The sequence below is a fragment of the Corvus hawaiiensis genome, chromosome 1, assembly GCF_020740725.1.
Source record: "Corvus hawaiiensis isolate bCorHaw1 chromosome 1, bCorHaw1.pri.cur, whole genome shotgun sequence".
Classification (NCBI taxonomy): Eukaryota; Metazoa; Chordata; class Aves; order Passeriformes; family Corvidae; genus Corvus; species Corvus hawaiiensis.
Window position 1 is genome coordinate 17,661,112 of NC_063213.1, and position 18,136 is coordinate 17,679,247.

At 41.4% G+C, this 18,136-nt stretch overlaps 1 protein-coding gene across 21 annotated transcripts in view; it reads right to left on the minus strand.

The window, feature by feature from the left end:
* Positions 1-18,136, minus strand: part of KIAA1217 (KIAA1217 ortholog) — a 366,730-nt gene that overhangs the window by 36,459 nt on the left and 312,135 nt on the right. For 16 of the 21 annotated variants that reach the window (XM_048294948.1, XM_048294904.1, XM_048294961.1 and 13 more), the window contains 3 exons: positions 12,612-13,444; positions 4,454-4,558; positions 3,977-4,029 (listed from right to left, as the gene is read on the minus strand). In XM_048294948.1, coding sequence (XP_048150905.1) covers positions 3,977-4,029; positions 4,454-4,558; positions 12,612-13,444 — 991 coding nt within the window. The remainder of the gene's footprint in view (positions 1-3,976; positions 4,030-4,453; positions 4,559-12,611; positions 13,445-18,136) is intronic. The other 5 variants (XM_048294930.1, XM_048294954.1, XM_048294985.1 and 2 more) reach the window with 1 other exon arrangement.

The following is an 18,136-nucleotide window of genomic DNA, read 5'->3' on the forward strand; positions in this document are numbered from 1 at the left end:
TAGAGCACAGAGAGAACTGATGTGCAGAAAGAGGAAAGGTTTGCTGTGTGCTCAGGGAGTAAGGAACATGACTTCTACTCCCTGACACTTGACTTTTGCTATGCTTGTAAAGACACTGCTCTCCTTCTATTTTCCAGTTGGTTTTTTTTTTTTTCTAAAATGCTAAGATTTTATTTTGAAGCAGGTTGGGACAAAAGGCCATCAGAAGACAACTAGCAATGTTTCTTCACAATTACTAATCTTATTAAAGAGCCACAATATTTTCAAGCATTATTTGGGAAGACGTGACAGTAAATAGATGCTACTAAATCACTCTTAAGAGAGTAAAATATTCTATATATACATTAGGGTGCCACTTCACCTCATTGATCCAGAATGAATTCAGGATCATATTTTATCTGCAAATGATGACAGAGTTCTAAGATTAGCATGATCTGTCCTTGAATCTGAGATAAGCAAGCAGATATGGACAGTGATTTAATTCACAGGTCATCACAGCAAGAGTCATGCATGTGAAAAAGGCACACAGATATGCACAGACAAGTTCACAAAGAGCAAGGAGTCAAATCTGAGCCCTATGTTTGTAATACTTCTCCCTGCTGCCATCTTCCTCTTGTTTTGCATTGGTGGTGTTAGCGCAGAAAGTTGTACTCCCTGATCCCCTTCTCAGGGAATACTGAAATGTCCTCCTTCCTCTTCTAACAAGGCAACAACTAGGAAAAAGTTACTGCTTTTTCTGCTAATCCATGAAACAACTGATCCCAATTTAATAAATTAATCCAGGATTTAGTCTATCAATCAATCTCCAGATGATGGACAAAAATATGACAGAAAAGAGAGTATGTGAGTATTTCTCAGAATATTTGTTAGCAATCTCACGGGGACTCTTACTAGTATGGTTTGGTTTTAGAATTACATATTGTTTCTAAGTGAAGAGTTCCTTGATGCCGTTTGCATTTCATGAACTGAAGATCTTTATAAGGGTTCAGTCATGGCATTTCTCCTAACATTAGCAGAAGAGATATAGCCAGTCTGTGGAGGGTTACTGCTCTTTGAACCCATCCCCCATGAAAGAACTGAGCCTAAAGCAATAAAAGATGCAGACAAGCATTGTCATTACAGACTCATTTTCCTCAGTGAAAAAGCTGGGTTTCTTCAGGGTTCTTAACATTTGGGGCTAAAGAAGCCACTGCTTTCTACAGCCTGGCAAAGCAAAAGCATGTTAAAAACAACAATTTGGTTCATATGACATACCAGAATATTCACAATCTAGCTATATAGAGCTATCTAGGGTTTAGAAATTTTGGGTTCTTTCCCATCCCAAGGGATGTAGTTCTCTATTTTCTGCATGAAAGTGTCCTATCATTGGAACACATACTATATAATACAATGTTGGTTCAACATTGATGAGGCAGTATTATCTTGCACAGATGTTTTATTTTTTTAAATGGGAAGCAATTCGCATTTTTGCTTATCAGAGCTCTAGAAAGGACTGTTCAATCAACATTTTATACCACTTTTTCTTTCAAATAGTCTTTGAAATTGCTAAAACTGGTATCTCAGCGCACAGTTGTCAAATGGAATTGTAAAGTAAGAGAGTCGACTGCCTAAATGGCTATACTCAATAAAGACTGGGGTGAACTGAAGAACAAAACAGTGGTCAGCAGAAGTGTCCAGCTCCTGCCGGCATGTTTGAACCCGAGCAGATTCACAAAAAAGGAGGAACATTCTGTAGCATATTCTGGCAGATCGCCTAATTTTCAAGTAAGCTGGACTGCACTGACTTACTGGACCATGTCCTGAGCAATTCTAGGTGCAAAAGCAAAATATTCCATTATAAAAGACTATTCTTTTATACGGCAGTCTTCAATAATAGCTGTTGTGGGTTACAATACTGTAGTATACTGGGGTCATCACACCTTGTTTTCCTTACCTGCTACAATTTAATTTTGTGGCTGAGTCATGTTGGAAGGACAGGATATAGGGATGCAGGTGCTGGAGTTACAACTATACTTTATAGCACTGATAGGGATCCTTGCAGCTGCTGGCTGCATGGCTGCTCCAACTGTCCTATCCCCTTCTCCCAAGTGATGAGAAAGGCTTTTATAGCACAAGCTGAATGCTGGAATCCTTACTCATATGCTGGACAGGCACATGGCCATGTGACAAAGCCAGTCTCTCTGTCAGTAAGCGACAGATGATGATCTGGCCTTCGACAGTAAATTACACTCCCCACCCTCCATCTCTCCCACCATGCTTGCACACGCAGCTGTTAGATGTAATGTTGTAATTTCAGGGATGTGTCAGTCATATGATAACGTGAGCATGGAGTACTTGGGAACAACAGTGTCAGGAAATGGCTGCTGGTCAGATGAACCATGCTATTCTGGTGGGCTGGGCATGACTTCCCAGGGAAGCCCCGCCTTTGCTTTACGTAAGGTTGTTTTCCCAAAGAATGTTATTCCACTTCTCATTTAAGTGAGAGCACATTCACACGTGCACACACAAATCACTACATAATTTAGGTTTTAAGGGACCTCTGGAAGTCCAAACTCCCACTCAAAGTAGGGCCCACTTAGATCAGGTCCTCCAACTCAGTGCCCCCCACCAAGTATTTGTCTGAACTGGTACCATCACAGGGAAAGCAGAGAGGCTGCTGTTTGCAATGCACTACAAAGAGGAACACAAGGCACTGTATGTGCTGGTTGTGAGGGTTTCATAAGTGCTTTATATGAGGTGAAGCCTGTGCAAGTGGGAAATGCCATAAATTCTCAGTCTATAATGACACTGCAATAGGGAAAAATCTTAAGACCATTTTGCAGCTGTTTTGAATAACGACAGACTTTTCATCATATTGTCTGCAACTGAAAAATTACAACTTATTTCTTCAAAGCTTTAAGTATTCCTCTCCCCATCCAGAGGCCAGCAGGAAGGGAAGAGTTGGAACAGCACCAGAGAGTGACTTGGGAGCAAAGCTTCAGTACCAAGACTTTAGCTTTTTCTCTCTTCCATGTGGTTGATCGCTTCCAGGTCTAGTTTGGTTTCTGTCTATTAGGAGGACACACTGCAATTCCAGACAAACAGGAATCCTGAACGTGAGCTAACAGCCCCAACAGAAAGGCTAGTTAGGAGCATAATAGGTTTGCTAATAAATGTGTGTGGTTTACTACCTGCCGGAGCACAGACCTCCCTGTGGGAACAGCACTACCAGGAAGGAGGGAACTGCCTTTATTTGCATTCAGTACATGACAAAGGTGAAGAGGAGGCATATAAGCACACGCATACCCTGCGGACTTCTCCAGCAGCAGCCCATACACAAAGAGCTTCAACCACACAGAGATCTTCTTTCACAACAGGCCTTAACTCAATCTTTTACACACTTAACAGCTCTCCAAGTGGGATGCTAAAACGAGACAGGCTCCTACTGGCTTCATAATTGCTGCTTGCTCAGAGCAGTTTAGGTGCACGCTAATAATTAGTAACACATCAACGTGGCTTAATTAGGGAAAGTGCTGTCTTGCTGACTGCTAAATTTCTCGATGTCATTACATCCATAGTATCCTAGTGACAGAGGGACCTTAGAAAAAGTTCAGGTGACAAGAAAAGGAGTTAAATATTTAGTCTTCTACAGCAATCTGGACAAATCTAGGGTTAATGACAGCTATATATATATGTATGTATATATACCCTATAGACAGGATGAGTCACTGGGAAATTCACCAGATACAGAGGCTCTGCATCTCATTTAAACCATTCAGCACAGATGTGAAATTCATTCCAAATACCATCTCAACCTGTCAGAAATTCCTTCTTAAACATGTGATCAACTCCCATATCCTGCACTTAGAACTTTAGTTCTGACAGTACAGCTATGGAAATTTAAGTAAATTTGACATTTCCATAAGCTGGGAAGTTTGTAATGTTAGAGCTATTCATATAGCTGAATAAGTTGTAAATTACAAGTGAATTATCTTACCTGCAGTGTCAACGCTGCTCTTGCTGGACACAATTTTCAACATCATCTTCTCACTAAGTAATAATAAGAAAAATTGTAATTTTAGTTTACTAGCTATTAAAACTGTAGTGAAGTTTATATTCAACAAATTAAATGTCCTTGTCTAACATACATATTTTTAATTTAAATCACCAGTAATTTGTCAGTTTTTTTTTTTTTTTAATCACCTTTTAGTATAAGTTAAGCAAGGAATGGAGTATAAGCAGTAGAAAGCACAGAGATGTAGCTACATTAATTCTTTTTATCACAAAGAAGAGTAATGCAGTTAATCTCCATCTATCATTTGGCATATTCTTCCTCTCTGCCTAGCATTCTCATGGAGATGATAAAGAAATTTAAAAATGATTGAGCATTCAGGATTTTTTTTTTTACTATTACATTCAAATATATTTTTGTTGATTGATTACTAAAATCGTTACAGATGAATTCTGTTTTTACCTAGAAGCATCTTTGCTATTACTTGTATTTGGCCCTTTAAAAAGCGCAGACTGAACAAGACCAGTTAAACTGGCAATCTGTTTCTCCATGGCTTGTATCCTCTCTCTGTAAGACAAGAGAACCGTTTGTTAAAGCCAGATATATTTGCTTTCAGACTTGTTTTTCTAGGTGAATGATTACCACAGGATTGGAAAGACACTACAGAGCTTGTGCAAAGGCCCTTGGGTACCAGTTTGCATATACCTTATTGCAGCAGCTTACCACATCTTGGTTTGGACAGCTTTTGCACAGTAACAGACAATTTTAAAAAATCTGCTTAGCTCAAAAGAACAAAACAAACAACCAAATAATAAACTTCTAATGATCTCACAAGACAGGCACCTAAAACAATTTGTTAATGCCTCTTGGAACTAGTGAAAAAAAAAATTTCAGCATTACATGCATTTTCTCTTTTACCTACACTGGGCCAATCGTTTTGTCTGTACTTAAGGTTAAAGGATTAAAGACTTTACACTTCTTCTTGTTACTATTTTTATTTTCCTCAAACCCAGGATTTTTGTCTGCAAAGCGTTTAATCTGTCCAAACTGACTACTTTCCAGTCCAAATCCTTTGCACCTGACGTCTCAACTGTCTGCTGTGAAAAGGACAGAAATGTGACAGAGAGGCACAGGACATAAAATGCAGACTGTACGCCAACATGATAATAAAACAGATTTTCTTTCATGCAGATATCCCAAGAAATTCCCAGAAAGCAGAAGAAAAGAGATGGAGAACTACAGTAAGTATATTCAGTGTTTTCCATAGGAACCAAAGGTCACTAAACAAGAACAATAACTTTTTTTTGGATGTGAAGGCTAACATTTGTGTGTTTATCTGTTTGCATAAATGCATATATTAGTCAGGTAGCAGGGGACTTCCTCAGTCATCTCCAAACCAGCCTTTTGCTCACGCAGGTGCCTACTTACATGTGCCAGTACGTCAATGACACAGCACAACACAGACACACATCAGTATGGGACCTTCTGAAAAGGCATCCCTCTATTACAGCAGTTAAGTGTGTGGGGAGACATGCAGAAGGAAATTCTAACAAGCAGCCTGTGGTTTTGGAAGATGACTGGTAACAAAACTTCTCAAAAAGCAAGTGGTTAAGACCAGCAGCAGTGACTGATGAGAGAAGATGGGACAGACAAACTCAGACACAGACTCAGAGTGGTGCACAGCCCATCCATCACCACTGCAGCATCCTGTGCACATGGGAGCAGCCAGACTGGCCACCCCAGCTGCAGCTGCTGTTTGGTGGCCAAAGCAATAGCATCCATCAATAATAGTCATATAAATTCAAACATAGGTACCAACAGCAGCCAAAAGCAAGCAGACACGATACAAAGCAAGTAACCAGCCCTGCTTGCAGCCAGATGGATTATCCTGGCTAATTATTTCATTCACACTTGGGGAATGTATGAGGTTTCCTGGAATAGCACACAGATACCATAGCCAGGAGAGACTCAGAGACACCCAGAGGTCGAGAAAACAGGGCAGCAAAACAAGTAATGAGATGCTAACAGACAAAGGCAGGGAAGAAGAGAGTGCTCAGTCAGTCCCCAGCCAGCAGATGTGTTCTTACTGCAATTTAATGCAGTGCACGCTTCTTACTTTTCTGTCTGCATGTTGAAAGGTATTTTGAAGGGTGATGAGAAGACTAGTGAATCTGACTTAATTAATTTCAAACCAAGAACTACGTTACGGAATTTCCACTATTACAAGTTTTAAAATAAGAAACTGGTGCAGGCTACAGTAACATTTGGAACAAAAACAAGTACGAAAACCCAGGGATAAATATACTCTAAAAAATTTTAATGAAGCATTTTTGACACTTAATAATGAAAACATTTTTTTCCCCAGATAATCATCACAAAACCTTCCTGAAACTAAACTCAACTGGAAGTCTATCTGTTTTACCAATCCATAAATATGATGTTTTTTTCATCCCACATTAGATAATCTGGAAACAATTTTCTGCTTCAAAGGATATTATGGCAACACGGAGCTGATCATGTCCTTTGCCATGAAATCTAGGAAAGTATGTTGTTAAGAGGGAGAGGGATGTTCCAAGATAGGAGATGATGAAAAATGAATGAAATATTGGAATCAATTGCACAGAACACATTATTTTTCATATGGTAAAAGCATTAAGAATGTGAAGAATTTACGTGTGCTCTGGAGTTACTCTGTTAGAAACAAGGCAGATTTTTCCTGTAATCATTTCACTGTAATACCCAGACTTGTTATGGCCATTAGCACTAAACATTTCAAAAACAGGTGTCTGAAAGGAGGTGCCTTTTAGGCATTAAATAAAACAACCTGATTTTCAGAGGCGGTCGGACTGAAGGTGGTGGGAGGCAGTGCATTCCAGCATGCACAGGGAGGGATGTGGATGGCCTGGTGGTGGGGCCACAACCTGGGCTGATGTGCTTGGAGGGCTGGTGGCCCAGTTCTGTCACCACAAGGCCCCAGAAGAGCAGGGGCAGGATCTGCGGTCGACCCCTTTGCTTCCAACTCCCTTGTGAAGGGCTAGAGCAGCCTCTGCTGCAGGAGAGAAAAGATGCTCTCCTCAGGCTGTGCCAGGCCAGGGTCTATCAGGGATGCCAGCACTGCCATGAAAAAAATTGTACATTTTTGGTTCTCAGCATGTTTTCTACCCCTGGCTGTGCTCACTGCTGGGAGAGGGAAGGTGGGAACAGCCTGTCCCAGCAGCTCTGCCTGCACGGGGCTGGCCAGAGTCCAATGGATGGGGCAGGCCAGGGTTCCCAGGCATGGGACAGGCTGCCACTCCAGCGACATAGGAAAGACCAAGGTTCCCAGGACACAGGACAGGCTGGCACCCCAGTGACATAGGGCAGGCCAGGATGTGGAGCACTAGGACAGAGGGTCAGGCAGAACACAACAAAGCGATGCCTCTGCTTGCTCCTACGAGAAGGGTGGTAGCCTGAGAAGAGCCAACGCTCTCTGCTCAGAGATTAATTTCCCAGATAAAGCTGCATCTGTCCACCACCCAGGAAGAGCAGGGAGGGTCCCTTTTACAGCAGCTGGGAAAGAAATGGCTATTTTATCAACCCGAGCACAGAAAGGCATTGTTTCACATTGTTTTCCTGTGAATGCTGGGAGAGTCAGAGGTGGCACCATGGTGGGGGAGGAAAGGAGGCAACAAGGTCAGAAGTGACGCCCAGCAGAACTCTGTCAGACTTGGCTTTGGCTTCTCACAGAGCTTGGCCAGGAAGGCAGGGACAGGCCACTTACCAGCCCTCTTCTCCCCAGCAGCCTGACCCACAGCTCTGGCTCTGGGCATGTCCAGGAACTGGGGCCTGGCCTTAGTATCTTGTTCACCAAATTCAGCAGAACCCCTTGCTCTTCTGGGGACTGTGCATGGATACATCAGATTTCATCACCAGATTTCTTCCTTACAGCTTCACTGATGTTTCACATTATTCCTTCTACTCCAGTTAACTGGAAGTAATTCCAAGAAGGGGTACAGCATATTGCTGAATTGGTATCCACTTGTCACAGCAATGCTATTTAAGCATGACGTTACTTGCATGTTAGCTCCCTTTCCTGGGGACATCTTTAATATTCACATCACTGAGAAGATACTTCATACAGACACAGAATAAAACTGGTCTGTGCAACTGTTCATTCATGTTCCTGTCCAACCCCAGGCTGTGCAGCACATCACCCACAACAGATGTACTCAAAACACCAAATCTGCACCATGAACTGACTGGCACACCTTCCTGGAGAAAACATTTTCAATGACTTCATATTTTATAGTTAAACTCCAAATGAAGCCATGAAAAGGGGGTCAGACACAGAGAAATACACATTTCTTTCTATATTACCCTATGATAGAAACATTTCATTATAATTTTTTTTTTTAATCTCACTGGAAAAAGAAAGGAAACAGGAGTAGGTTGGCTTTCCCAATGGATTTCCTAGAATCAAGTGAAGGTGTCTTAGTCAGACTTTATCCCAAATTCCCCCCAAACAGATGAGTGGGTGTCCTGGAAGGGTGGGAACCCAAGGATCAGCAGAACTCTTCTGTATTCTGCTTTCTTCCCACAGAAGGATTCACACAGGTGAATATTTCAGTCTTCTAAGGAGAAGATTAAACTTAAACCTTCTACATCTTGAAGCTAAAAAAGAAGCTCTGAAGCACACCAGCTGTTACACTATTTGACAACTCTTATCCCAGAGCCTGCATCTCATCTTCCTCTAACAGAAGGAAGACAAAATACAGTTTACCTTTCTTCCATCCCGTATTGGTCATTGGACTTCATCTTTTTCTGCCTGGTTATTCAACACCTTTCACCGAGGAATATGCAGTTTTGACCCTGTGGAAAGTGTCTGAGAGGGTGTATGTGCAAAGCCTCCCTTACACACTTCTCAGTGCATTGCTGACGGAGTCTCTCACTGTCCATGCCTTTACAAAGTAAGGTCATTCTTTCCAAAGCATAGAGTCCATCCATACTTCAACATATCAAACAATAAAGTGGTTTTGTGGAGGGAACAGTATCTAATAATCTACACATGGCCATTACACTTTAGTCTTGAACTGCAAGCCATGAGCCAAAAATGTGATCACATTTTTTGCTCAGTCCAACTATCATCTTCTCTCACTAGTATGGCATAAAAAGTAGAGGACAAAAGTTGTGTTCAGGCAGAAGAGAACCACAGTACACCCCTAAAATGCTTTTGGAGGAAAAATATTCTAGAGTTATCTTGCTGTTTAAGGAGTAACAGCATTTATTATATACATATTTAGCACTATCAAATAACCTAGAATTTTGCAACGTGTTATAAATGCAAAGATTTAAACAGCATTTAATTTAATGCACTTTTGGATAAACAGCTTCTTTTCCAATTTATCAACATTTAAACATCTGCTTGGCCCATAGTAACTTCCAGAAATGTCCCACAAGCTACAAAAAGTGAGCCATCCAAAAACATGACAGCAAATCACTGTTTAAACAACTCATGTTCACTCACAAAAATTTACTCATTCTTCCAGTAGACTTCAGATTTAAGAGATTTCAGCATTTTTTCACCTTTGAAGGTGAAATCCTGCAAACTGTTATAACTTCTAATATTTTTCTGCACATGAACACTATCTTATTTTATTTACTGTTGTAAAGTAAAGCTTTAGGAGGAACTCTTCTGGTAAATGAATTAACTGCGAGAATTTATTCAATGCTTTATACCACAGAAGCAGCTATCTTGGAAATAACCGAGGTAAAGCAGTTACAAGAAAGCCCTACATGAAGCAATTAAATCCCCCTCAACTCTGCCTTAAGTAACAGGCTTGATGAAACTGGCTTCTGCAGTGTCAAACTAAAATGGGAAACTCCAAAAGAAGAGCTCAGAAATACCAGTTTTCATCTCTCATAGATCCAAATCTGCTGCAGTTAATGTTCCAAAGGTAATGGAACTATTTTCTTCAACAAAACCAGGATCCAGTCAATGAGAGGTCTTGTCTGGTGTAAGTAGCCAACATATTCTGATACAGAGATATCCCAGTTCAGCCTTGGACTGTAAAAATTGAAGGAGAACTGCGATGGGAAGAGAGATTCAGTTTTACTTCTGACATTGTCACTATCCATTTCAATCTTCCTCTGACTTATATTTAAACTTGCATTGTCCTGAGGTTGTGACAGCACTACTTGAAGGTAATTTCCACAAAGATATGGCACAAGAGATGTTTTCTTTGCTCTCAGCACAGTCCACTAGGGACTAAAGCAACAACAGTGCTGAGATGATGCGTTTGTTGCCTGCAGGGTCCTCAACCTGCTCCTGAATGAATCAGGGGAGTCTGTCTTGCCACAGTGCACAGATGCATAAGACCTCTCTCCTCAGCACCTCCAAGGCTAAGAGCTGCTCTGTCTGCCCACAGCTGACACCTCTGCATGCAGGCTGACTGAACACACTACTATGTGCTCTCTGTGGCCTGGCTTTTAGGCTCTTGGCCTCAGCAAGTAGTAACATACGCAAGCGAGCAGCATACACCTCATTTTACCATGCCTGGAAGAGAATGAATTCAGCCCTATTTCTCCAATCCCAAAAATGTTCTTACTCACAGAAGCAAGCCCATACTGTTTAGGGGTGTAAACTCTAAGTCCTACACAACAAGGCAGGGGATACCTGTCTGCCATTATACACATCACCCTTCAGGTATCCATAACAACCTGGTAACAATTCAGCCCCTGCTGAAGCAGGAAAAGAGCACCTCAACATGGATAACCCCTTGTTTGGTTTAGTACGGTTTAAACAGTGTTTGCTTTCAAAGTTTACAAAATCACTACAAAGCAAAATTACAGCTTAGAGCATTTTGTGTTTGTAGAAATCAAACCCAATTCTTAATATTGCAGATTTGTTAGAAAACACACCAATTTGCACGAATTGCTTTTTGTATTTACAATTACTTTTTAGAAAGTCACACTTCCTCAAGGTTGAAAAAAACCACAACACATAAAGACAGCTTTCAAAATTATTCTTTCAGTGCCATGTGACTAATACACACCATGCTGAATTTTAGGGTCCTGTATTTATATGGAAGTGCAATTATGCAAATACTGTTTTCTTCATTGTTGATATATTCTGGGACCGGGATTAAAACTCCTGGTGCAAAACTCCCTTTTAAGGAGCTGTAGAACTATCTGTGTAGTTGCTCTCTATCCATTCACAAACACAGCCTTGTGCATATCTGTGTAGCTGAGTGAACAGCTAAGATGCCCAGTGGGAAGACAGAAAATTGCCCATAAAAAAAAAAGTTTTTAGTGTCCTTCCTTATTTTTAATCCCTATCATGAACTTTGTAAAATTTTCAATCTGTAAATGGATTAAAATTGGCAAATTTCCTTCAAATAATTTCCTAGCTTTAATAATGGTAGCTTGAAATGAAATTTCAGATACCTGCAACTTTCTCTTGGAAACAGATACATAAAAATCAGATCTCACTGATCTTAGATTGTAATATGCCCTAACTTGTACTCTTGTGTCTACCAAGCTATAAGCCTGTAATTTTTGTGGGTGGCTGATTTTCTTTATTTTCTTCCAGTTTTTCCCCACCAGTGGACCTCACGACCCACTTTTTTTCTGGCCAAGCATGGTAAGAGGTGACTAATTATTGAGCAAGTTGCTCAGATAGAGGGGAAGCCTGGGGTCTATATGAAGCTCCAAATCTTCCCAGTGGTTAAGGCAGTCAGCAGTTACCTTTGGCCTCTGTGAGCTCAGCATTTTCCAGCTATTCATCTTCACTTCCCTAAAGAGCTCTATAAAAGTTAACAGCACAAACAACACGCTAGAGATTAACACAGCTCATATAAATACAAAGCAACCGCCTGGCCATGTAATGATTTTTCTCTCCCAGGGCAGGGTCTATGGCAGGAAAAGCTTTCACAGACCTTTGTGTAAATCTGGTCCTTAAAAAGACAGGAGAGATCATTGTCATCATTGCCATTGCACAGAAGTTAACAACAGTCAGGTCACCAGCTACTTGTGATGCTGGAAAAATCATTGGGAACAGCATTCGTGTTTCAATTTCTTCCCTGGAACAGACTTGCTTTTCTCAGCAGTTTCCCCTCACGGAACATTATTGTAAACAACTGTCCTATTTTTATGCAAATTCATGTTCTACTGGAGATAAGACAGTAATGATAAATTCTTCCCATTTCCTAACACTAGATGAGAAAAACTTCACTTCATAAAGAACCAAAATTGTAATATCAGAGTGTCATTCTTAATGGGGGTGAAATATATTCCCTTATTAGCAGGAACAGAACATCATTTGTTCTTGTAACATGATCTGGCTGTCTGGAAAGAAAAATCCCAGTTAATCATTTTATTTTATTATATTTTTTCCAATGACTGAAATTACACAAATGAAAATAACTAGGGATTCATCATGGGTTGGCAACACTTTCAAATTAATAATGAATGGTGGCACATCTCCTCTAAATTATTAACTACCTTGACAGGCAGCTAATAAACACTGCAGCTGGGTGCAGCAGCCTCCTACACATTACATTGTCCCCTGAGTCTTAAACGACAAAGGATGTGCAGATTAGGAACGTTTCTCATTTGCATAAATTAAGCCCCAGCTCTGCCTTACCTTGTCTCCTTATCCTTGGGCATCGTGGGTGACCCATAGCCAAAGGCCTGCTTGTCCATGGGAGAGGGCATTGCTTCGGCCATGCCCGAGAGGCCGACAGCACTCCGTGCTTTTGCATCCGCAAACATGGGCGGTCCTGGCTCCTTTTTGAAGGACTGGCGGCTGGGGGAAGACCTGTCAGGCTGGAGGGTGTGGGCAGGAATGTGAGGGCCATGGTGAGGATGAATATCGATCATTCTCATGTCAGCCACCCTGTGGGGTGAGGCTGGAGGTGTTTTAGAGCCAAGAGTGGGCAAATGGCTCTCCGGGTACTTTCGTGACTTTTGTCTGTACAAGGACTGCTCCAGCATTTCAGGCTGCATAGAGGGGTTGCAGTAAGTGCTCGATGACCTCATGGCACTGCGATGGTAGGCTACGACGTGATCGGGGACATCAAGGGGGTGTCCAGGGAGTGGTGCAGCCACACTCATCCTCCCCTCGTGAAACAAGTAGGGGTCGCCGTACAGACTTTCATTTCGGACCAGGGTAAGGTTTTTGTTACTCATGTCCTCATCTGGCTTCACGTCCCGTCTCTCCAAAATGGCGCTTGGGCTGGGTGATATAGAGCGCGAGGCTGGCACGCTGGAAAGCCGGTCCCTGGGGATGGTGGCATTGCCTGGCACACCCATGGGCCGGCCCCCACCATAGGGAATCCTGGACGGAGAGGGAGGCATGGAGTGGGGCACTGGGGTGGAGGGTGGAGAGCTGGGCATCACATGCAGAGGGTGTGTGGCAGATCCAGGGCGGGAACCACTTGGGCCGTCTCGTCCCGTATAAGCAATTTCCCTCTGCATCTGGAAAGAAAAGGAAAAACACAGAAGATATAAAATTACTGAATGAGCAAAACATGATGTGGGTTGTCTATGGAAAATTAGGAAATAAAAACAAACCCTCAAGACAAAATAATTTTACATCTGCATAAATAAAACACTTTGGGACCTCAGTGCCTAATGAAAATAACAACTATAAACAGCAATAAAATGGGCTGTATGTTACAGGAATATGAGCGGTTTAAAAATGCTTTTACTTATGCAAATACCTTCTCACCCTAATCTGATATTCACAGCTACTGAAGCTGAAATCAGAGGTTGCGGTGCCACGTGTTTCAAGTACATGTAGCCAGTGACAGACTTAAACAGTTTATTGATCAGACACACAGGCTAGAGTTCCCTGCTTCCAAAGCAGGATAAAAATGCTGATGCTCTGGCATCACAAACATACCTGAAGTCCTTAGACAAGAAAAATAAATATTACAACTAATTGGTCATTTTCTTCAGTGCAGGATTTAAGTTTTTAATGACTTGATATGGTCTTTATTACACAAAGGATACACAAAGCATAGAAGAAAAACCCACACATTAATTGACTACAACATAGTCAAGTTATATGAAAACAGTTTGACCCTATATAACATGTGCCATTGCAAAGATAAGAGTGATTCAGAGGGTTTGGGGAGCACACGCTCAGAAAGTCATTGAACATTTTATCATAGTTTTGTAAGCAGCAGTAAGGAACGAGCAAGCAAGGAAAAGAAACGAGAAACTGCCAGTCCAAATGTATTAGTGCTTTGTTAAGAGAGGCCTTGGCAAAAATCTGCAATGGATACCTGTGCTTTTGAGAGTGTAGAATCTCACTCTGACAACCATGACCTCTCTAGATGGCTGAACACTATCAATGACAGACAGGAGAAATTCTCCCTCTAGAAAGCATCATGTGCCTGCTCTGGTGCCCTTGGGCTAAGGCGGATGAAGAGGGAAATGAAAAATTCAGCTAAGGACCAACTACATAGGAAAAAAATGTATAGTTTCTAAAATTCATGCTGACAGTTTCAGCCTCCCTCTCCATTACCTCCAAGGGATAGAAAACTGTGTATCACCAAGCCTGACTCCACATTCCTAAAGTTACAGAACACAAAATAATGTACATTGGATGTTGCTGATCTGAAATCTACACAATTTTTCTCCCCTCTCACTCCTTGCTTTGATAATGTGACTGGATTCATTGAAGTTACAGTGATCCATGGCAGATGAAGCAAGAGATTATTCCTGCCCCACCACAGGTTTTTCCACTGGTAAGTGAATTGCAGTGTTAGTATATAAACAATAGCTGTTCTTATCACAGCAGGTTCTGCACTCAGGAATTAGAAATGACGTTCCCCAGGGCTGGAGATGAACAGTCTGGAGAATCAGGTATCAGAAAGAAGAAAGGAGATAACCTGATTGTGGCCACAGCAATAATAAATAAGTGGAACAGAACAAAGGTGTGCACTGGGATAGGCCTTTTATGAGCCAGACAAAAATTATGAAGCCAAACAAGAACATGGCATAATTTTTTCATTTGCACAGAGAATTAATCTAGTCTGGAATTTAAAATAAGACATAATTAAAATATAACTAAACAGTATTAATCACTTTGTAAGAGGGAATTCAACATATTTTCTATTGGCTTGAAGAAACACTGCAACGTACTAAGCCATATTGTGTGTACTGCCTCTGGCTCTGGGCCAGCAGAACAAAACAACTCCTACTGACTTGAGCAGCTTTAGGATCATGTCTTCAGGGACAGGCAAATGCAGATGTTTTATACCAAGAGAAGAACACAGAGAAAGAAAATGCTCCTAGATTTCTACTGTACAAGCTACACCATGCCCTGTTTAGTCGCTTCAGATAAAGCTACAACAGATGGAATAGTATCTGTCAAAGAAACCACAGCCACTAGGATATGCTGGGTTGCAGTGAGAGGAAAATTCCAATGTTACCTTGCAGAGAGGAGAAAACCTCTGTGGGAAGATTTGAAAGGTTTAACTTCCCCTTACTTCTGGACTTTCCTGTCCATATGGACATATATTCCTGTATATGCTCATTAATTTCTCATAAGTCAAAGCAATCTGTCATAAGAAAAATTACTATTTTCCACCTTAACATCATTTAGATGGAATACTTTAAGACAGAAAAGAATTTGAATATGGGACTATTGCTCAAAATCTTGTGTCTGAGTACTGATGTATATAACATTATTTACTTTTGCTTTAATATAGCACTTGGTGTACACAGCCTCAATAAAGGCTCCCTTGGGCTGGGCAGGGCACAAACACCTGGGCACCCAACCCCTTTCTGAAAAGTTCACCTGCTGTTTTAAGCCAGGACTCAGGCCCCGGGTGGAGTGTACCAAAGGGGAGACTTTTGGAGCCAGAGAGTCCAGGGTGCCCAGGAAAGATTCACCAGGGCATGTGGGCTGGGCAGGGATCTGAGCTGGTTCCCAGGAGCCAGGCAGCTTCACCCGGTGGATTACAGTGTCTTCTGCCACATGGCTGGTATTTCCTCTCCAGATTCTTTGCTAATGGTAAGTTTAAAAATGTGAAGGGATGGTCTTTTCTTGCTTCTCATCTGTACCCCTTTGGTGTGACAGCCTAGGCACACTACTCTCTCTCATATATATCTCACTTTCTGCGCTGTTTTTCGTCTTCCATCCTTCACCACAAAACCCCCATGTTGCTCATTAAACCCCATATTCTTCTACATAGGCTATCTTGAGCCACTTGGCATGACTCAGGGACAGAGAAAGAGGATATTGGGTTTATCTGAGCCTCTAAATAACGGGTGCTGTCACAAACAATTGCTTTGAGGGCAAGAGGAAGATTTTTTAGAGAAAGGACAGGATCATGTGCTTTTCGACTGCAGCCATGTAATATGTTTGCCTAAGGGTGTGGTTTTCTTTAGCACATAGCTCTCTTCCTTGTTCTTACTGCCTACAGAACTTACACCCTTGAAATGGAAACTTGTCTTATCAATCCTTTGGTTAAAATATGGCAAACAGCTAGCAACCATTTCCGTATAAAACATTTGAGGGAAAATCACATCATTGAGAATCTCTCACTTTCTATAGCAAAAAAGATTACACTATGTTTAAACATCTCCTGTGGAGGTTTTTGGTCAGTCTAACAAGACTTAAGACTGTAAGATACAGATTTTGATAATTTTTTAAACAGGATCTCTATATACTAAAGAGTCAACATTATATAAAACCAGCTATGTTCTTTATTTCAAAGCTTATTGGCACACTGAGTAACTTGCTAGATTTTGAAAATATCTGTTGCACAAAGTCAGCAAACCAGTTATCCATCCACCCGAGTGGGTACAAGGAGTCTTGCTCCTGGTGGCTCACAGAGAGGACAAGCAGAGCCAGTCCCTCTGCATCCAGCAGACAGGGCACGCGGAGCTGTGCCTGCGCACGCACCAGGGCAATGCCAGCCAGCACCCGGCACCAAGCCTGCCGCTGACTCATGAGCACCACTCCAACCCTTCAGCTCACCGTGCAGCTGGATACCAGACATACAGCCTGACTCAAGCCATTATCTGCTAAGATGTCAGAGTGAAACTCGGGCAAAGGGAAAAGTAGGCCAGAGTTTCTGACCTGGCAGCCCTTCCCACTGCTCTCCTAGGCCTCCTCTACATCACCAGACAACACAGCAATTGGCTTTGCCCCAAGTTTTTCAGACTGCCAAAATACCTACACAGACCATGTTCCTGAGATGGAGGTTACCCATGCACCCTCTTGGAGACACTGGGGAGTTCCCAACAGACTCCATTAATCACCTCTCAGCCATGTGAAGCTATTATTTTTCTTACTCTCCCTTTGACACCCTGCATTTCCCTGAGGAAAGTGCACCTATGCTCCTCAAGCTGGCTCACCCAACAGTAAACACAGGACACCTGCAAAGAATTATATTGAGACCTTGGAGTCTATGATGAAAAAGCTACAGAAACACTAAGTACTGATACAAAACTGATAAATTAAACTGTTTGTAAAGAGATCTTTTATGAAAATTGCTCAACAGAAAAAAAATCCTCTAAAAAGTAAGGCAATCCTTCACTTTTCTAATGAGGAAAGACTTAATTAAAGAACCCTCAATCCAACAACAATAGAATCCACAAGTTTGTTCTTTTTCATAAAAATAAATTGACAGCTTTACTGTACTAGTTGTCCAAACCGCTCAGCTTCACCATTAGTTGCACTACATGATAACACTTCTGTCATGACTGATCTTTCATTCCAGTTGAATTTGGAGAGCTGAAAGCACAAATCCACTTTTGAAAAAACCCAAACACTTTTATATAGTTTTAGTATTTCTAAAATAAGATAATTTACAATACAAAAAAGTGCACTTGAAAATTACAGAATTGGTAAACAGTTAAATGAAAATTTTAAGTATCTGTATAAAAACTATCTGTCTGAAGCCAAATCACACATCACTGAGAGGCTGTCACACTTGTCTGTTCTTGCTTTCTCATAGAATGCCTTCTAGTTCCTATAAATTTCCCCATTCTGTTGGGTCATTACAGAAAAAAAAATCATGCTGGTTGCAGTTGTGGGTTCCTCCAGCTGCTTGACGCCATATTTGAAAACTTCAAACACATTAGCATAACTTTTAGCTGTTTCTGGTCAGAAACTTTCCAATGACATGTACTTTCAGCAGACAACTCTAA